Source organism: Notothenia coriiceps, unplaced genomic scaffold (assembly GCF_000735185.1).
Source record: "Notothenia coriiceps isolate Sejong01 unplaced genomic scaffold, NC01 NC01_scaffold00017075, whole genome shotgun sequence".
NCBI classification, from domain to species: Eukaryota; Metazoa; Chordata; class Actinopteri; order Perciformes; family Nototheniidae; genus Notothenia; species Notothenia coriiceps.
Genome location: NW_011349776.1, coordinates 485635 through 502791, shown reverse-complemented (window position 1 = coordinate 502791; position 17157 = coordinate 485635). Strand labels below are relative to the sequence as shown.

The 17157-nt window shown below is 41.7% G+C and overlaps 2 protein-coding genes across 3 annotated transcripts in view; one reads left to right on the top strand and one right to left on the bottom strand.

The window, feature by feature from the left end:
* The window catches only part of adamts15a (ADAM metallopeptidase with thrombospondin type 1 motif, 15a), a 16700-nt gene extending 4123 nt beyond the window's left edge, over window positions 1-12577 (bottom strand). The window contains exons 1-6 of the mRNA XM_010776632.1: window positions 10749-12577; window positions 6890-7022; window positions 6611-6778; window positions 3761-4044; window positions 3249-3426; window positions 2975-3147 (exon numbers count right to left, since the gene is read on the bottom strand). Coding sequence (XP_010774934.1) covers window positions 2975-3147; window positions 3249-3426; window positions 3761-4044; window positions 6611-6778; window positions 6890-7022; window positions 10749-11684 — 1872 coding nt within the window. The 5' untranslated portion in view covers window positions 11685-12577. The remainder of the gene's footprint in view (window positions 1-2974; window positions 3148-3248; window positions 3427-3760; window positions 4045-6610; window positions 6779-6889; window positions 7023-10748) is intronic.
* Window positions 12578-13123: 546 nt separating this feature from the next.
* stk36 (serine/threonine kinase 36 (fused homolog, Drosophila)) overlaps window positions 13124-17157 on the top strand; it is a 9778-nt gene continuing 5744 nt past the window's right edge. Inside the window, exons 1-7 of one of the 2 annotated variants that reach the window (XM_010776631.1) lie at window positions 13124-13504; window positions 14112-14252; window positions 14837-14914; window positions 15008-15138; window positions 15221-15470; window positions 16944-17037; window positions 17148-17157. The exon at window positions 17148-17157 is cut by the window's right edge and continues 169 nt beyond it. In XM_010776631.1, coding sequence (XP_010774933.1) covers window positions 13421-13504; window positions 14112-14252; window positions 14837-14914; window positions 15008-15138; window positions 15221-15470; window positions 16944-17037; window positions 17148-17157 — 788 coding nt within the window. In that variant the 5' untranslated portion in view covers window positions 13124-13420. Of the gene's footprint in view, window positions 13505-14111; window positions 14253-14836; window positions 14915-15007; window positions 15139-15220; window positions 15471-16943; window positions 17038-17138 lie in introns of both variants that reach the window. The other variant, XM_010776629.1, reaches the window with a different exon arrangement.

Below are 17157 nucleotides of genomic sequence, written 5' to 3'. Positions count from 1 at the left end.
GTATGGGCTCAGAACAGTCTCATAATACACACATGCACACAGAAGGATTCACATCTGTATTTCCGGATCCACACTTGTGTTTTTCAATGCAAACACAAATGTGTTCCGTTTCACATACATGTAAATAAAATCCAAACACAGAAAAAAGTTTTACATGTGTATTTTTGGTCCACACATATTTGTTTTCTGTTTAAATCCCCTGAACCTGCAAACACAAACCGCTTTCTGTGCATAGATCGCTGTGCATTCGTGTGTGGGTTTTTTGAGACTCCCCTGACGGTCACCCGATTCGTACTTGTAATTTTTCTCATCTATAGCCAATCAGATGTCTCCTCCAGTCTAAGCCAATCACATGAGCGCGCCCCCACGAGGGTAGGATTTCTTGCGTTCATTACACTTCATGTACGCATTTTGCGCAGTCCGGTCAGCTCTCTAAACAGAGGGCGGAGCATCAGGTGATCATGCAGAGCTGCGTGTCTCCAGCGCAGTCTATATGGCGCTNAATGAATTTAACTCCGCTAATGCACACACAAATGTGTTCCGTTTCATATACATGCAAATAAAATCCAAACACACAAAAATACATATGTAAAACTTTTTTCTGTGTTTGGATTTTATTTGCATGTATATGAAACGGAACACATTTGTGTGTGCATTAGCGGAGTTAAATTCATTTCTCACTTATTCTGACAATGTACTTAACCCCAAATAAAAGAACCCCATAAAAAGAGTTGTTAAATAATAGTGAAGTCACGTTGCAATAACAATAACTCATCTCTCTCTCGTTTTTTTTTTCAGCTTTGCCAATATCCGGGTCATTCCTAGCATTCGGTGCCATTTCAGCTAGGGTATTCAAAAATAAAAAACATAATTTTCCATGTTTTTTATTTTTTATTTAATCTGAATGATGGCTTTTTAAAGTATAAGAAAAATATTTTGGTCAAGCTCAGGATATTATGCTTACATTTTTTTTTTTTTTACCATCCCCAGTTACTGTGTGTGCACCCTGTTACTGTGAAAAATAGTAACAGGGTGAACGGTAACAGGGTGGACATTTTATGCTAAACTTGGCTATTGCTACATGTGTGATGATAATCAAGCTAGCACTTGGTGACAACAGAAACATATATTTGATAGATATATTCACCATATTTTCTAAATGTAAAACAAATGATCAGTTCCACTAAAAATGAGCATAACAGGGTGGACATTTTATGCTTTACCGCAATAGTTAAGTTCTTTAAAACATTAGAAAAACATTGAAGGAAGAACACATTCACTCTGCTTCTTGAAGATGATTTCCCACTCAAAATGTATCCTTCTTCTTCTTGAGTCATACAAATAGTAGAATAGTAAAGGGGCGTGTCCAGAGGGATTCAAATCAGAGTAACAGGGGGGACATTCAAACAGGGGACACACACTTTATTTTCAATACAAATGAATTAATAACAACAATTTCAATTTGGTGAGGAATATTAGCAAAAGGGTCAAACAACACTCACAAAAATGTAGAATTTGTTTGTATTTCTTTGATTTCTTTTTGTATATCTGTTACAGAAGTTGAGCAAACATGATTGGGGACACAGCAATTTGGCCTACTTGTGCTACAATCAGAGTAATTATTTAAAAAAATGTATATCCTGGCTAAATAACATTGTTGTTTTATGGTAGAGGGTATAAACATTTAAAACCAAGCTTTTAAAAAATAAGCATTAGACCTTTTAAATACAAAATATATGATATAATGTGGTGGGGACCTAAATGGCACCGAATGCTAGGAATGACCCGGGTACCGGGATGACGTATGTTCTGTGGACGACAGTATCTGAAGTGAGGCTGTCAGCTAAATCAGCCTCACTGCTACTCCGTCGGCGAATATCTGACTGATAACAAGTTCTCTGAAAGCGATTGTGAACTCCAATGACGCAGACATTTTTCCACCCTGAGATTCATCTGGCCACAAATGAGCCAAACTCCAGCTCATGAAACAAAACTGCACACATTACTGTAAACCCATTTTTGGTTTAAAGTCATGACTCTGTGGTTAAAACATCCAGCTGCTCCGTGATTCAGAGCTACGTGTCCCCGGTGCACTCTTATCTACTCCTCCTTAGCCGGTATGATGGAGTGAAGTGTGAAGTGACTCGGCCTCACCGCTGCTAAAGCTCACTCTACACCCTGCTATCGGAAAGAAAGAAACTGGCCTCCTCCTCTCCTTCATTCCTGCCTTCACTCTTTGAGACCAGAGGCAGCTGGTTGATATACAGTATATCCCCATTCCTCTATCTTTTCCTCATATATCAAAACCTTTATTTATTCAGACATTTTTGTCAAATCACCAAAGAAATTCTCTTAACTTTAAAAGAGGACATTTTTTGTCTCCATGCTTTAATGTTCAAAAAGCTCTTTATTTCTCTCATACTGCCTGTGCTGCAGCACCTCTTTTCACCCTCTGTCTGAAATCAGAGCCCAGTCTGCTCTGATTGGTTAGCTGGCCGGCTCTGTTGTGATTGGTCTACCACCTAGACAGGGGCGGACTGGGACTACAAATCAGCCAGGGACTCTCGACCGGCCCACCTTGGTACCACCGGCCCACCTCAGTACCGCAAGTAATTACCGCTAGTAAATTGTCAACGGGGGGGTGGGGTGCTAGTGACTTATCTGTCCGGCCCACATCGTCCGACCGGCCCACTTCAGTACCGGACCATCGGGATTCGTCTCGAACGTCCCGATGGCCAGTCCGCCCCTGCACCTAGAGATGTCCCGTCCCTTATCAAATCACGTTCAATGGCGTTTCAGATAGTTGGGGATGAGTGTGTGTCTGTAGAGGGAACTTTGGTGTTTTGGCCTTAGCAGAACACTTACATGCGCACACACCTATTTAACAGACTACAGGAAAGGGGAAACCCCCAACATCATGATAGGGCCTCTGTGATATTTGTTCAGGAAAATTAGAATACACTTGGTCGTTTACCTTGGGTGCCAGGACATAGAAGTAGCCGCTGCCGTTCGTCCTGCAGATGAGTTTACACCTGTCGTCGGTGGACACTCCAGAGTATTTGGGCAGCCACACTGAAGCGGGGTCGATGCGGTTACTGATGAAGGTACGGCCCATGGTCGCACACTGCTCCTCGCGGAATGTGTGTCCTATACAGAGTGATGGGAGGGAGGGTACAGGACGTTAGGGGTGGGAACACACTAGTGGGAAAAATGTTATTGGACATATTTCTCTGTTATGATTGTCTCACCTGTATCAGGGCAGCGGTTCAGGTTGCAGGAGCGGTATTTGACCCGAACCCCTTGGCAGTATTTGCCCCCATTTGATGGTACTGGGCTGTTGCACTCTCTTTTAGACAGCTGGACGCCCCCTCCACATGTGCGTGAGCAGGAACCAAATGGGCCCCACCTACCCCAGCGGCCATCCACCTGGAAAGACACAATACAGTTGGATTTATGCACATCGTGTAACAAAAAAAGCTGAACTTAATCACATCCCAGTTAAGGCTGCATTTATTCCAAATCACACGTAGCGTTTGTGTCGTTGAGTCACTTTATTCTCAATCTTTCAGTTTGTGTGTACAGACAGAGAGATCGAAATACCGTTTTCCACAATCCCGAATTGAATGGCCCATTTCAATGGCACTCATTTGATTGACTTAATAATTGAAATGACCCATTGATTGCAGATAAACAAACGCCAATCATATAGATTTGCAAACCTAAGGTGAATGTTGATATCAAGAACTCCTGTGAGTCTTACCTTCACATTATAAACGTGTTTGTCGGAGCAGACCCCTCTGTCGCAGACCTTACTTTCCCCACAGCTGGTGCCATCTGCCCAGGGGAAGTGCCGGGTCATACACACCAAATGGCCATTGGATTTTCCGGTGCACCACAGACGGCCACATGGCGGTTGCATAAAGGGACACGGCTTGGAGTTTTCTCCGAACGCAAGCTCACACTGACGATCCAGGACGTAGGATGTTCCCGGCAGTATGACGGGGAAGACCAACGGTTTCTGAGGCTGGTCGAGCAAACATTCACCTAGAAGATGGAAACTCAGTGAGCGACACAAAGTAGTACCGACCGTCATCTATGGTTTTACTGCTTTGCTTTACCGAACTTTGATTAAATTAAGTGCTAACATTTCACCCATATATGACCGCAAAACCGTAAAAAAAATCTAACCTACAATTATGTATCAGTATTTCCACTTTGTGTGTGTTGTGGGTGGGTGGGATTGTGGGTTGGAGGCGGTAAGCAACCATTGCCCTTGTGATTTTGGCTCTTTGAAGTGGAAGTACAGCTTGATGTAGCGCTTGCCACATACCGCACACAGACACATAACACACACATGCATGCCCATCCCAGGCTCAAACTAAAAACCCACAAGCTCATCTTCCCATGTTTGATCCAATCCAGGGTTAAACGGTCTGCTAAAATCTCAGACTTGTAGTTCTGAGTTTTAAACCAAAATGACATGTGGCAAGCAAGCAGTTCAAAGGTCAAAGGCATGGCCTCCATTTACTATAAATGGCACAAAGAAACCGTTCCAGGAACAGGCTATAAATAGGAAGACTTTGACGAGCTGGTGCCTGGAAACGTCAGGGAACGTGAAGCTTTCCAGGAGGAGTTTCTATCACACAGCTTCTCATCCTTATGGGGAATATACACTTCCAAAACAAGTCTTCTGCACTGGGGGAAAAATGGGTTGCTTGCTTTGAACTGTGGATCACACCATTCATGTTGCGGTGAATTCACAACAGGTAATAAGGCAGTGAGTGAATGAGCTTTAACTGGTTGCCCATTTGGCAGAATAAACGCACTGATTAACTGATTATAAGCAATGGTACATAAACAAGTCACTCCACACTGAAGAGGCAAAACTTCAGCGCTTCCTTCCTACTCTCTCACCAGAGAGCAATTATCGAAAACAATAGCTGGCAATGTCTGTGTGTGGAGAAATGAACAGGTTACAAATAATGTGGGGCGTAGCACAGCATGAAAACTGCCTTGAACATGTGCCAACTTGTTTTTTTCCCCTCTTTTTAAGTCTAGATTTATGACAGGCAGCCGGGAGAAGCCAAGTTACAACATTGCTAGATAGAAATCACTCCTTGTCAAGTCAAAAATGTTCGTCTGTGTTCACTCTAAACCAGTTGGGATCTTTTGTCCTCGGACAATCTCTTGAAAAGACACAAAGGAGCAAAACGTTTGTCTATTTGGAGTAAACCTGCATGGGAAACACTGGGCAGATACACCTCTTACTCCAGACCACTGTGGCAACTCTCCCCAGTAAAGCCCTCTAAATTTGGACAGATGTGGGGGCAGTCTTTAAAATAAACGTTTAGCATTGCTCCAAGGCCAAGTCCTGTGGTCTAGACTGCTTGGCAAACAACCTGCCTCCAATTGAATGCATTTCTATTTGGCTTTTGCCATGCTTTTCTATGAGCGTGGTGCTACACAAGGTTAGGCACGTGTCTCATTTTAAGTTAGACTGATGACTGTAGTTATATTACAAATCAAGAGGCTGTTAAACCACAAACATTGAGTAAAAACCAGCAAATGTCAAAAGAAAAGTCTGCCCCTCTTAAGCAATTGCATGGAGGGAATATCCTGATCCACTGGCAAACAGAACCATGGAAGATAAGATACGATGCAGAGAAAAGGCTCTGATTATATGAATAATTCAATGAGTATGTTGTATTCTAATGTAATCAACACCTAACTAGATGTTCGTTTAAAGTTGTTGCAGCAGGACTACGGACTCCTTTTTAAAAACCTGGCGCACACATTACCCACAATGCAACTTGTCTGCGAGTGTGTTGTGCTAATAGTGGCTAATGTAGCCTTGAGGTGCGAGCCTGAAACAGATATGAGTAGCTGGATACAGAAATGTGATAAAATCGCTTTGCACTCAACAACACAAGATTGTGTTCATTTTCCAACTCGAAGTCTTCAACCAAAAAAAAGCTGACTTAAAGGTGGGGTAGGTAAGTTTGAGAAACCGGCTCGAGATACACTTTTTGTGATATTCCATGGAATGCTCTTAACATCTCGATAGCAATGAATATCTTAAATGCTTTGACAAAAAATCCATTAAAAAATGTCATCTGTGGAAGCCGTAGTACTGTAAAAAGCACGACCAATCATTTTAGCCGGCCCGGCTAAAATAACTGGATGGCCTACCTGCCTGTCAGCCTTCCATCTGTGCACAAACTTATCTCATGCCCTCATTGGTCATGTGCGCGTTCGTGTGTGTTGGAGGAGGGGCTCTGTAAGGAAGTGGCAGATTTCTTCCGGCTGTGTATTTTCAAATTCTAGCGCACTCGAGCTGGTTTCTCCAAAATGACCTTCCCCACCTTTAAGTGACATCCCTTGAGTCAGTTAGACAGACTTCACACAGCTTCATCTGGACCAACAAAAGGCTTTAAACAACTTTCTTTCACATATGCTATGGTACTCCTTAAAATGTGTAAACAGACTTTGATGTGTTAAATGTGTAACGTTACCCTCAGTAGTTTGTGCTTTCCTGCCTTCACACCCCTTTAAAGCACACTATGAGGCTGCCAGCAGTAAAACACAGAGGTCAGGGGTCGTGGTAACTCACCGTGTCCGCTGTCCAGGAATTCAGTGATGATGGCAGCACTGCAGGGGGACCAGGGGCTGGTGCGGTTGATCTGAATGAGAGTGGGGGACATCATGTGGTTGTCTTGTAGTTTCCCAAACACGTCCTCACAGGCCTTCACATTGTCGTGTGGCATGTTGAACACATGTCCTGCAGAGAGGGAACGTGAGGTCAGGTGGGAAAAAACAAAGGTACTCTTATCTCAAACACAAAAGGAAATGTTTCTGTTTGTGTATGAAATGATGAGTGGCGTTGGCGTACCGAGCTCATGAGCCGTGGTGAAGGCTGAAGGTAGGCCGTCGTCTTCGATCACAGAGCAGCTCCTCTTTGGGTCGCACATGGTGCCGACATCCGCCATACCAAGAGTGTCACAGGTGGAGGCGCCACACAGGTCCTGGATTAAATGAAATACATTTAGTATTAGTACATTTTAGGTCGTCAGAGCTAGAAAACAAGCCAGAAGTTTGAGTCTTGTAGCCTTGGCCATCATTTGTATGTATTAATATACCACTGAGTTTGTTTGTCTGATCTTTTGACTCTTCCTGCTTCTTTCTCTGTCTGACTTTTTGGTGATGTCACCTTGTCTCTGGCCCTCAGCAATTAACTTGGTGAGTACAACGTTACTGTATCTACAAATAAAAACAAGCGCCAAAACTACACACAGCAGTTGTAGAGTTGTAGCTGGAATTATCCTTTTTGGGTTGTTTTGTCATTACAGTAAAGTTTGTTTTCTACGGAAAGATGCAACAGTGTTAAGCCAGGCTTTCCACCGCCCACTCTTGTTAGTGGTCAGCAGTGTTTAGAGCACACCTTCTTCTATGAGCTAAAGTAGCTGTCCCCAATCATAACATTTCCAAGCCAGGGCAGAGTTTCCAGATGACCTATTTCTCCGCCACAAGGATTTAAAAAAAAAAAAACACAGTCTAAGCGAGTATCCATTTAGAGCTGAACCTCCTAATCACAGGACAACCTCTGCACAAACCACCACAGAGAACCGCCCATCTGCCCGGCTCCTAAACAGCTACATACCCCGGAAACACAGAAAACCAACAGTGGTCGGCTATTAGAGATAAAAAAATAACAGCCTTGGGTTAATGCCGCTCAGCTCCTGCTCTCCTGCCCTGCACTGGATGTACACATTGAACACATTGCCAAGTGAAGACCTCGAGCGCTATGACAAATCATTCCTAGAATAAACCACAAAACCGCAATTGTTGGCCAGCGCAAATCCAGAACAGATGTGCTCATGTGTGCAGACGAAATGAGAACGCTTGGGCCATTTATGAGCAAAAAATAAAAACTGCAAGACGAGCAGAGGAGAAGGAACAGCAGTGTCAAAGGGTTTGTTCTCTGCTTGACCTCATTCCAACTATCTTTGTGTTTTTTGTGTGTTTACGAAAACAAACTAAAAACAATATGCAATCCTCAGCAAATACATTTCTTTCTTTTATTTTGAGGAGTTATTTTAATGCATTTAAATACCATTTGTGTGCATCACTCGTAATTGCCATGTCGCATGAGTTTTAGTTTAGTTATGACTTTTAAAACAAAAGTCTAGGAGTGGAAAAAAAGCTTTGATACTCAGCAGTATCACACACATGGTTTACGACATCCGGCCACACTTGGGTGCCCTCTTTGCTTTCTCAAACTATTATGTATCTTGCAAATAAAGGCAAACACGCTGTGAGCTAAAGTGCAACCACCCCCCTCTCTCCCAGGGGAGACATAAATACGTCAGATTTACAGTTCGTTTTTTGGTCTTTCGGTGGATACTGTGTATGTTCGCATACAATAAACTTTCCGTAATGAACTGAGTAAAATTGCAAAAGAGTTTAAAGACATTGCAGTTGCCTCTGGACAACACCGAGTTGGTCTTCATAAAACCTGCAAATTACACTGAGGGCTGGTAAAAGGCAGACAAGCGGTAAATGCACCTTGAATTAAATGGTCAACTCAAAAACAACACCACTGATTAAACATACCGACGCCCTATCAGCAGCTTAAGTGTAAACTATTATTAATAAGTACCTACAAGGGTAAATGTGTCCGTGTGTGTGTGCTGCAGGCCTGAATGAAACAACGTTTAGTAAAGAAAATCAGATGTTATCAAATAAGACCAGGCAGTTTTACATGTAATTTCATAATGATATCCATTTGGCCTCACTTTTAAATTGAAGTATTTGAGGTATTCAGATTCCGGCTGTTGAATACATTCGGATTGAATACTATAGATATATATACGCCATTGTTTGTTGCAAAAAAAGTGAAATATCAGTGCAGGCAAATATGCTACAGATTTACACTGTTGTACCGAGACTAGGTCAAACACATAAATAAGTACTGTCCCATGTATGTGTTGGGAAAGTAAGAAATACAGTACAAGTTTCCAAAATACAACTAATCTCTAAACTATCTCTTAAACCAAACCTGTGTGATCTTCTTATGAAAAACTATTTAGCCTCCACAAGCTGTTTTGAGCCTCCCAATTTGAAATCCTCTGACCTAATCAAAAATGGTGTTTGATGGATTATGTTGATCTATTGTTTGGTGTGCACTATAAATGCTGCTCTGTGCACTTATACTGTTACAGTGTTACCCAAATATAGCCTTTTAATTTGAATGGCACGAGGGGTATGGGCCACATTTCTTTTGGATTGACTCCTCCTGGCACAAGCAGCGAGTTGAGAAATACAGAACTTTTTACAGCATAGGTCACTTATTCAGTTTCAATATAATTTTAACCCAAACAATGACTAAATCCCTTGACGTATGTCTTTCTGCTTTATACTGCACATCATAGCCATGTGACTCACTGTAGTTGAATGCGGTCATCTCTCAACTGGCAACAGGGCTTATAACATCAACTCTGCACGTGGAGCTTACCAAAATCTGGTAACACCCTGGATTTTGTAGCTTTATGGAAAATACAGCCCATCTTTGAGGTGTCATGGCCTAAATGGAAAGAGCATACTGTGCATACAAAGGGGTGTAAAGCAGGAAGAATAGGAGAGAGAGGAAGGGTGTGAAGAATGTGTTAAAAACATGCAACTGTGCAGGCTAACTGCAGTTTGTGTAAGACTTTGGGAGAGCAGGTATGCAGTCAGGTCCCTGTATATGTGACACAGAGGGACCTCCCCCCTCCTACATCACTCCCCCGCTCCCTCCATCTCTCCCTTCAGGGGACTGTTTAATGAGGAACAGGGAAGGAGGTGGGTAGGGCTGGAAAACCCACAGCTGGAGGAAGAATGGGAAAGGCTGAAAGAAATGAGAGACTTCCCACTAACGCATCTCTGGTGGAAGTAAAGCTTGGCAAAGTTACAGTGAAAACATTTGTTTGAGGTCTGATACGATCATGTGTCCGGTGATGTTAGTGACATGGGCCAAAGGTAATTCAGCACCTTATTTGTTACTTTTCACTCCTTCATTCTGGTCCTTTGAGACTCTAACTTCATCACCTTTGACTGCAAACTGAACTATATCCAAACACAATAATTTTCAGTAATTCATCTGCTGATCTGTCAACTTTATTCCCAGTGTTCAGCATCTAAGTGAAAGCAAAGTGGCCCATGTCCAAAAGCAGACAGTTCATGAGAACATCGTGTTGCACACTGACCAATGATTTTGACCTGACTTCAACTATGACCCTGCGTCATCTGCCAAATATTTGGGAGTGCAGAGAGAAATTGGAGGTGGGTTCCAAGTCTATAAAACTGGCCTCTAAGGATCCATGAAGTGCAATCAGGGCTATTTCTCTGTTCAGCCCTAGTAATTTCCTCAGTGACCAAGCCTCAGTGTCAAAGCTGTGATGTTATTGGTGGACTGGATATTCTGTTCTCTGAGTTCACCAGAGGTGGAGAGAGTGTTTTGAGCGCAAACCAATTACCTGACACAGCAGCAGTTTTTTGGGGGGAGCATGTCATGTAAAGTACAGTTTCTCTAACGAAACTTAAACATGTCTTACAAAAAAATGATGTTTAAGTCAATATCATGGCCTCATTATTTTTCGAAGATTTAAAGATAAAAATCCTCAAAATAAAGAATGTCTGTGCGTAATTACGCTTACTAAAATACCACATCATTTCGTGTGTTACCTTAAACCCAGCAGGATTAATCACTTTACCTGTCTAGTGAAAAGGACGGCTGTGTCCCAGTAGTCTGAATGCTTGTCGTTGTTTTTGTTCATCTTTTTTTGCCAAGTGCAAAAGTTTCGCAGCGTCATGGCTGCGTTCCCGGACACCTTGGGTCCTTTGTCCTCCTCGGATATAATCACGATCTTCACTACTAAGATGCTGATGGAGTTGAGAATACTGGGGTGCCTGTAGAGCCTCGCTGCCACTGCCATAAGTGTCAGGATGTAGTGTTTTAGGTCATCTCCGTGGAACTGAGCCATGGACTCGTCGGCTACCACGAGCGTCTCCACGTACCTGGGGATGGAGGCGAAACGTTTGGCTCTCCCCATCCTCTTCAGCAACGTTTCGGTCGAATTGCTGTCATCTTTTAGTCGCTTGTATTTCTCCAGCGATTGTGCCACTTGGAGACTTATGTCACTGTCTACTGCGCACCTGGAGGTCGAGTTGAGCTTCAGGTTGTTGCTGGCTCTGCGCCGGATGATGTGCGCGCCTTCTGCGCTTGTGGTGTCATTTTGCACCGGGCTGATAAAATATTCCCAGCCATGGAAGCCAAATGCACCTTGTAAACCCTTACAAAGGCTTACAGCAGCGTAAGAATGCGGGTCGTCATTCACGTATCCGGAGTAAAAACACCGGCTCAGGTCAGTGGTGACATCGCTGTTGGAGAGCCAGAACGCGTCTTGGTTAGAAATGGAAGGGGCAATAAAGTTAGAGTCCTGGTGCAAATCGATCACTAATTCCTGCCGGAAAGCTCGTATTTTTAACACATGTTTTCCATTCAGGATATCCACGTCATTGTCAAAATCCTTCCTGTCATGGTTTTGGCTATCCAATCTAATAGGGAAGCAAAGTTCACTTTCCATGCACCGAACAAGTTTTGAGAACGAGAGCGCAAGGTAGAGGAGAAAAGTTGTCCTGATAAACATGACGATGTTTGCATTCAATAAAGAATGCAATGACCATCAGAGAAAGCAAAACGATATGAAATGTGCAAGCTCAGTGGAAGCGGTGTCAGCCACAGAACAGGATGAAGAGCATAATCCAGAGCGCAGGACTCTAAAACAATGCAGGTCGTACAAGTCCACTCACTGCAAACTCCTCCTGGTCATGACCCATTCCCATTCTCCACCTGTGTTTGCTGAGTCGACTGCTGCCTTCTCTGGACTTTATGCATTCTCGTCATGTGTAAAAAAATATGGAAACTGAATCTCTCTTTTGGAGGGGGGCAGTCTTTGGAGGCGCTCATTGGACGCGCGTCTCAGCTCGAGACTTTTTCTGCGGCTACTTGAGACTCAGAAAACAGCAGGCCTATCATCGTGTCCCAACACACTGATGAATTATCACATCTCCCACTTCCAGGGGCACATGCGTAACTGACTCCACTTGACCTGCAGGAGTCCATCAAATCCTAATTAAATGAGCCCTTTTGACCAAATTGAAGAGATGCAATTATTAAAAGGAGTTTCGTTAATAAGAGCAGTAGACTTTGAATATAGCCTAACAATAAAAAGAATGATGCTATAAATAATTTGATTGCATGTTAACTGATTAATGGGCTGCAGAAATATAACATAGATATTAACATAAAGTGACTATAACAATGCATCTGAAGTGTTAGATGAATATGAGACTGATATAATTTATTATCAGCTTTCATATCATGCAGTCAGATCTGTTTCTGTGCAGAGTGCGACATCTGGTGGATTACAGAGTAACTGGGCTTCTTCCATAGGCTACATACAAATGAATGATTATTGCTCCAATATCTGTATTTTGGTACAAATCTTAAGTAGGCTACTGATAGTGCAAATGTATACCCAACTATTTACTTTTGTACTTGGGATAAATACACTTATCAATATGAAGTTATTTCAAGGAAAACATCCGCATTTAAACTTGGTAATCTTATATTCCTATACCAATAAATGTAGGCTAATATATAATTATGTTTGAATTGTATGACTTTTTACACTCAATGTGATATTACATAGCCTAGTTTTGCACAATAATCTTTAATTCTTTCTAAATGTAGGACTGTTGGATATATGTTGTGTAAACTTATATTGTGTAACACAGTAAATATTGCCAAGGTGTCCAGTGAGTGAGATTTCTATTCCAAAGTAACTAGTAAACAATTCATAAAATAAAGAGAAAAGCAGTATTGTTTTTGTTGTCCAGTTGCCGTTGCCAGGAACGCAAATGCGGTTGCTAGGCGAAGGACCCTTGCTTGTGGGTTGTCCAAAGTAGAGCCAGTTTTTACTTAGGTATTACAATTTTAAATACTTTTTAATAGAGCAAGTTGTTGGTAAAATACGTGTCCTAAACACCACGCGTACACATACCGTGCATATATATGTGTGGAAAGTCAAACTTATGTAGGTTTTTTGTTACTTTTGTGAAACGGCAGTTAGACTTGGTCTCCAGCGGTTTGTGTTGTCGCTACATCCAAAAAGTGGAGGAGGTAGCCTACACAAAAGTAAAGCTCGAAGTTAACGGTAGCATTCACAACTGGCTGCTAGCTAAAGTTGTGACTTATAAAGTTAAATGTGTTGGACTAACGTTTGGTTTGTTTGTAAGGAATGGAAAACCTCGTGTTCAGCCCTAACACATAACTTACCGACGAACCGTGTCTGTGGTTAGCCTCCTGCCGTTCACCGTCGAGATGAACTCGTATCACGTTTTGGAGCTAGCTGGAGAGGGCTCCTTTGGTCGTGTTTACAAGGGGAGGAAAAAATATACAGGCCAGGTAAGTCACCTCTGTTGAAACAGTTTGATAGCTGTGTAACTGGTCTGCAGGGGGAAGAAGTATTAAGATGCTCTACTTGAGTAAAAGTACCAATACATTATTGTCATTTTCCTAAATACTTAATTACAACTGAAAGTCCTGCATTCAAAATGTTAAAAGTAAGTAAGTAAGTAAGTAAGTACAAAAGTGATAGCAGCAATATGTGCTTAAAGTCAACATTGTGCAGAAATATACAATTATATGTGTGATTTTCAGATAATATTGTTGCATCAAGTAGCATTTTTGTTGTTGTAGACAAACAAAGTTCTGATTGGCTTTATGTCAAATGTGTAAATAATTAGACTCTTTTGTGACTTTTGGAGTTAGTCCACCAGTTACATTTCTAGAGATGCATTTTGCTGTTAAATACATTTAGTGGAGTAAAATTACATTATTAACCTTTTAAATGTAGTGGTTTAGAAGTGTAAAGTAGCATTCAATGGAAATACTGAAATGAAGTACAAGTACCTCAACATTGTAGTTAAATATAGTATTTTTAGTAAATGTTACTTCCCACCTCAGCTTGTTTTTTGATCTGTGCCTTTAACTGTCTGTTTGTGTCCATCAGGTGGTGGCTCTGAAGTTCATGCCTAAGGTGGGTCGCTCTGAGAAGGAGCTACAGAGTCTGAAAAGAGAGATTGACATCATGAGAGGTCTTGAACATCCAAATATTGTTCAACTCTTTGACAGCTTTGAGACTCAAACTGAGGTAAGTTCAACATAAGCTTTTGTTTCACATTGCCCAAAGTTCCCAACATATTATTGGACCTAACAAACTATGTATCTTTTTATCTGAGGTCATTCCCATAACAGTAATCCAGGGGTAATTATTGCATTCATATATTTTTTTGAAATGTAAAAACAGTCATTAAAAAGCCCATAACTGATCTTTCTTTTAAAATCTTAATTTGGAAATTGGAAAAAAATACATTTCTTGACTTAACATATTAGGTAAATTAGCTCAATATTGAAACCAGGCCTATATAACAGTTAATAAGCTATCTTCCTGCATTTAATAGCTGCTAATGGATTTTGAGTTGTTACTGCATTGGTTACATTTGAAAGAGTTATTACAAATGTAAACATCTGCAACCTCCTCCATCATCGCAGAGCTTTTATAACCTTGTAATCTCATACTACAAAGAACTGCATGAAATATGAGATGTATTAGTGAGAAGCCACATTTATGAACCATAGTCATCCTCTTTGCTGCGGGACCTTTGCGTATAGTAGCACACTTTCCCATTATCCTGCCAGCTTAAGCTTCAGTATTGCCTTACATGTTTGTGACAGGTTGTGGTTGTAACTGAGTATGCAGAGGGTCAGTTGTTCCAGATTCTTGAGGATGATGGGAAATTACCAGAGAGCCAGGTATGCATTATTTTGCGGAAAGAGTTAAGCCATACATCAGACTTATTGTGCTTTCTCATGATCAACATGAGCTCATTGTTCCCTTCTCCCAAGGTCCGTGAGATCGCCTGCCAGCTGGTCTCTGCTCTGTATTATTTACACTCCCATCGCATTCTTCATCGTGACATGAAACCTCAAAATATTCTGTTAGGGAAAACCGGAGTGGTGAAACTCTGCGACTTCGGGTAGGTGGATGCTGAGGATTATTTGAAAGAAAAAACGTTGTGGTTCAATTTGAACAAGCATAAACTCCATGTGATGCTGTAGGTTTGCGAGGTCCATGAGCGTCTCCACCTTGGTGCTGACTTCTATCAAGGGAACTCCGCTGTACATGTCTCCTGAGCTGGTGGAGGAGAAGCCGTACGACCACACTGCCGACCTGTGGTCTCTGGGCTGCATCCTGTATGAACTCCACACGGGGGCGCCTCCGTTCTTCACTAACTCCATCTTCCACCTGGTGCAGCTCATAGTGCGAGACCCCGTCAAATGGCCCGACACTATGAGCGACACCTGCACGGTACAGTACAGCTACAGCCTGTTGTGGTGTGACATGTTTGTATCAATCCAATCCAACTTTATTTATATCACATTTAAAAACAACAGAGTTGACCAAAGTGCTGTACATCAATAAATATATAAAAAGCTGCATAAATACATTTAGACAAAACAAATGTAAAAGCACGAGACAATAAAACCATACTTGTAGCCACAGACTGAAAAAGTCTCATACACGATGTAAAAACATTTTAAAACACAACAAAATAGAAAACCCCAATTTAGAAATCACAGACTGATACGTGTTATATGTGGTCTGCAAAAGCACGGGAGAACAAGTAGGTCTTTAAACGAGATTTAAAAACAGGCGAAGTGGGAGCAACGCCAACATCCGCACTTTAGAAAGTGTTGATTTTAGATGCAAGCTGATTCAATAGTGAAAAGTGAAAACCTTCATTACATCTTAGCCAGGGAGCCTGTGCTTAAGGACAGGACCATGAAAGCAATTTTAGATTTAGAACAACTCTTAAGTCTTAAATATATCCCTTTTTAATCTTTTTTGGCTTAAAGGTATGACATGTAACATTGAGTGGTGGCAGCGGGGGGGGGGAAATATGTGTTTACATACATGGTGACCATACCGTTTGAGACCCACTGAGAACTTAGACTAAGTTAACTATCTAAACACTCAGAGAGTCCTTTACCTCACCTGAGCTGAGGTTATCCCGAGCTTGAATGACACACAGAGACCAATCAAGGGCTTTGATTTATGATCTGTATGACAGTGGCCATGTCAGCAGGCCACATCATGTGGACAGCCAGTCACCCTGTGTGAGGCAGGCCACTTAAAAGGCCAGAAGGAGGCGAGATCAGAGCAAGGGAGCGAGGGATCATTGTCCACAAGTTAATCGATCGCAGATGGCGTCGCGGTCACGGACGAATAAAAAACTAATAATATTAAAAAAAAAACTAAATGGGTCGCAAAATATACTTGGGTGGCCGTTAGTATACCTGAGCGGCCCGCCCAAGTATAGTCTATGTGTGGGAAACCCTGCTATCTTATATACTTTTTTGATTCCTCTGCGTGCATTATTTAAAATGTTTCGATTTCCAAAACAAAAATCTGAGAAATCTGTAATTTTCTATGGAGGTAGTGGTCCGTTCCTTTTGGTCGCCTGTCGCATCCCCTTTAAACATGCCACAGCTTTTTAGTTGTCTCCCAGAGGCTGTCGATAATTAGCTTTTATCCAGTTTAAAGCCAGAATTGTCTTGGTTGTTTTAACTATATATTTGAACGGCATGAAGGACCATGAGATGTCTGGATCTTAAGTTAACAGAGAAACAACAACATTATTTGGGGTTAGCATGTAGCCCCTGGACATTGGAGAAACAGTCATTAATCTTTGTCAAACATTTATTTGAGTCTTTCTTTCCTTTAATGACAATGTGAATAAGTTATCTTAAACACAGTGCTTACCTTATCATTCCTTTACAGACTTTCCTGAAAGGTTTGTTGACCAAAGACCCTCAGAAGCGGTTATCATGGCCAGACCTCCTGCACCACCCCTTTGTTGCTGATGATGTTTTAGGTAATACAAATGTCCAAATATAAATTAAGCACATTTTCTTTTTTTATTATTTTCCTGTCTGATTTTAACTGTTTTATTCCCATGTTGCTGTGTTGGCGAAGTGCTGTCAGACACAGGCGT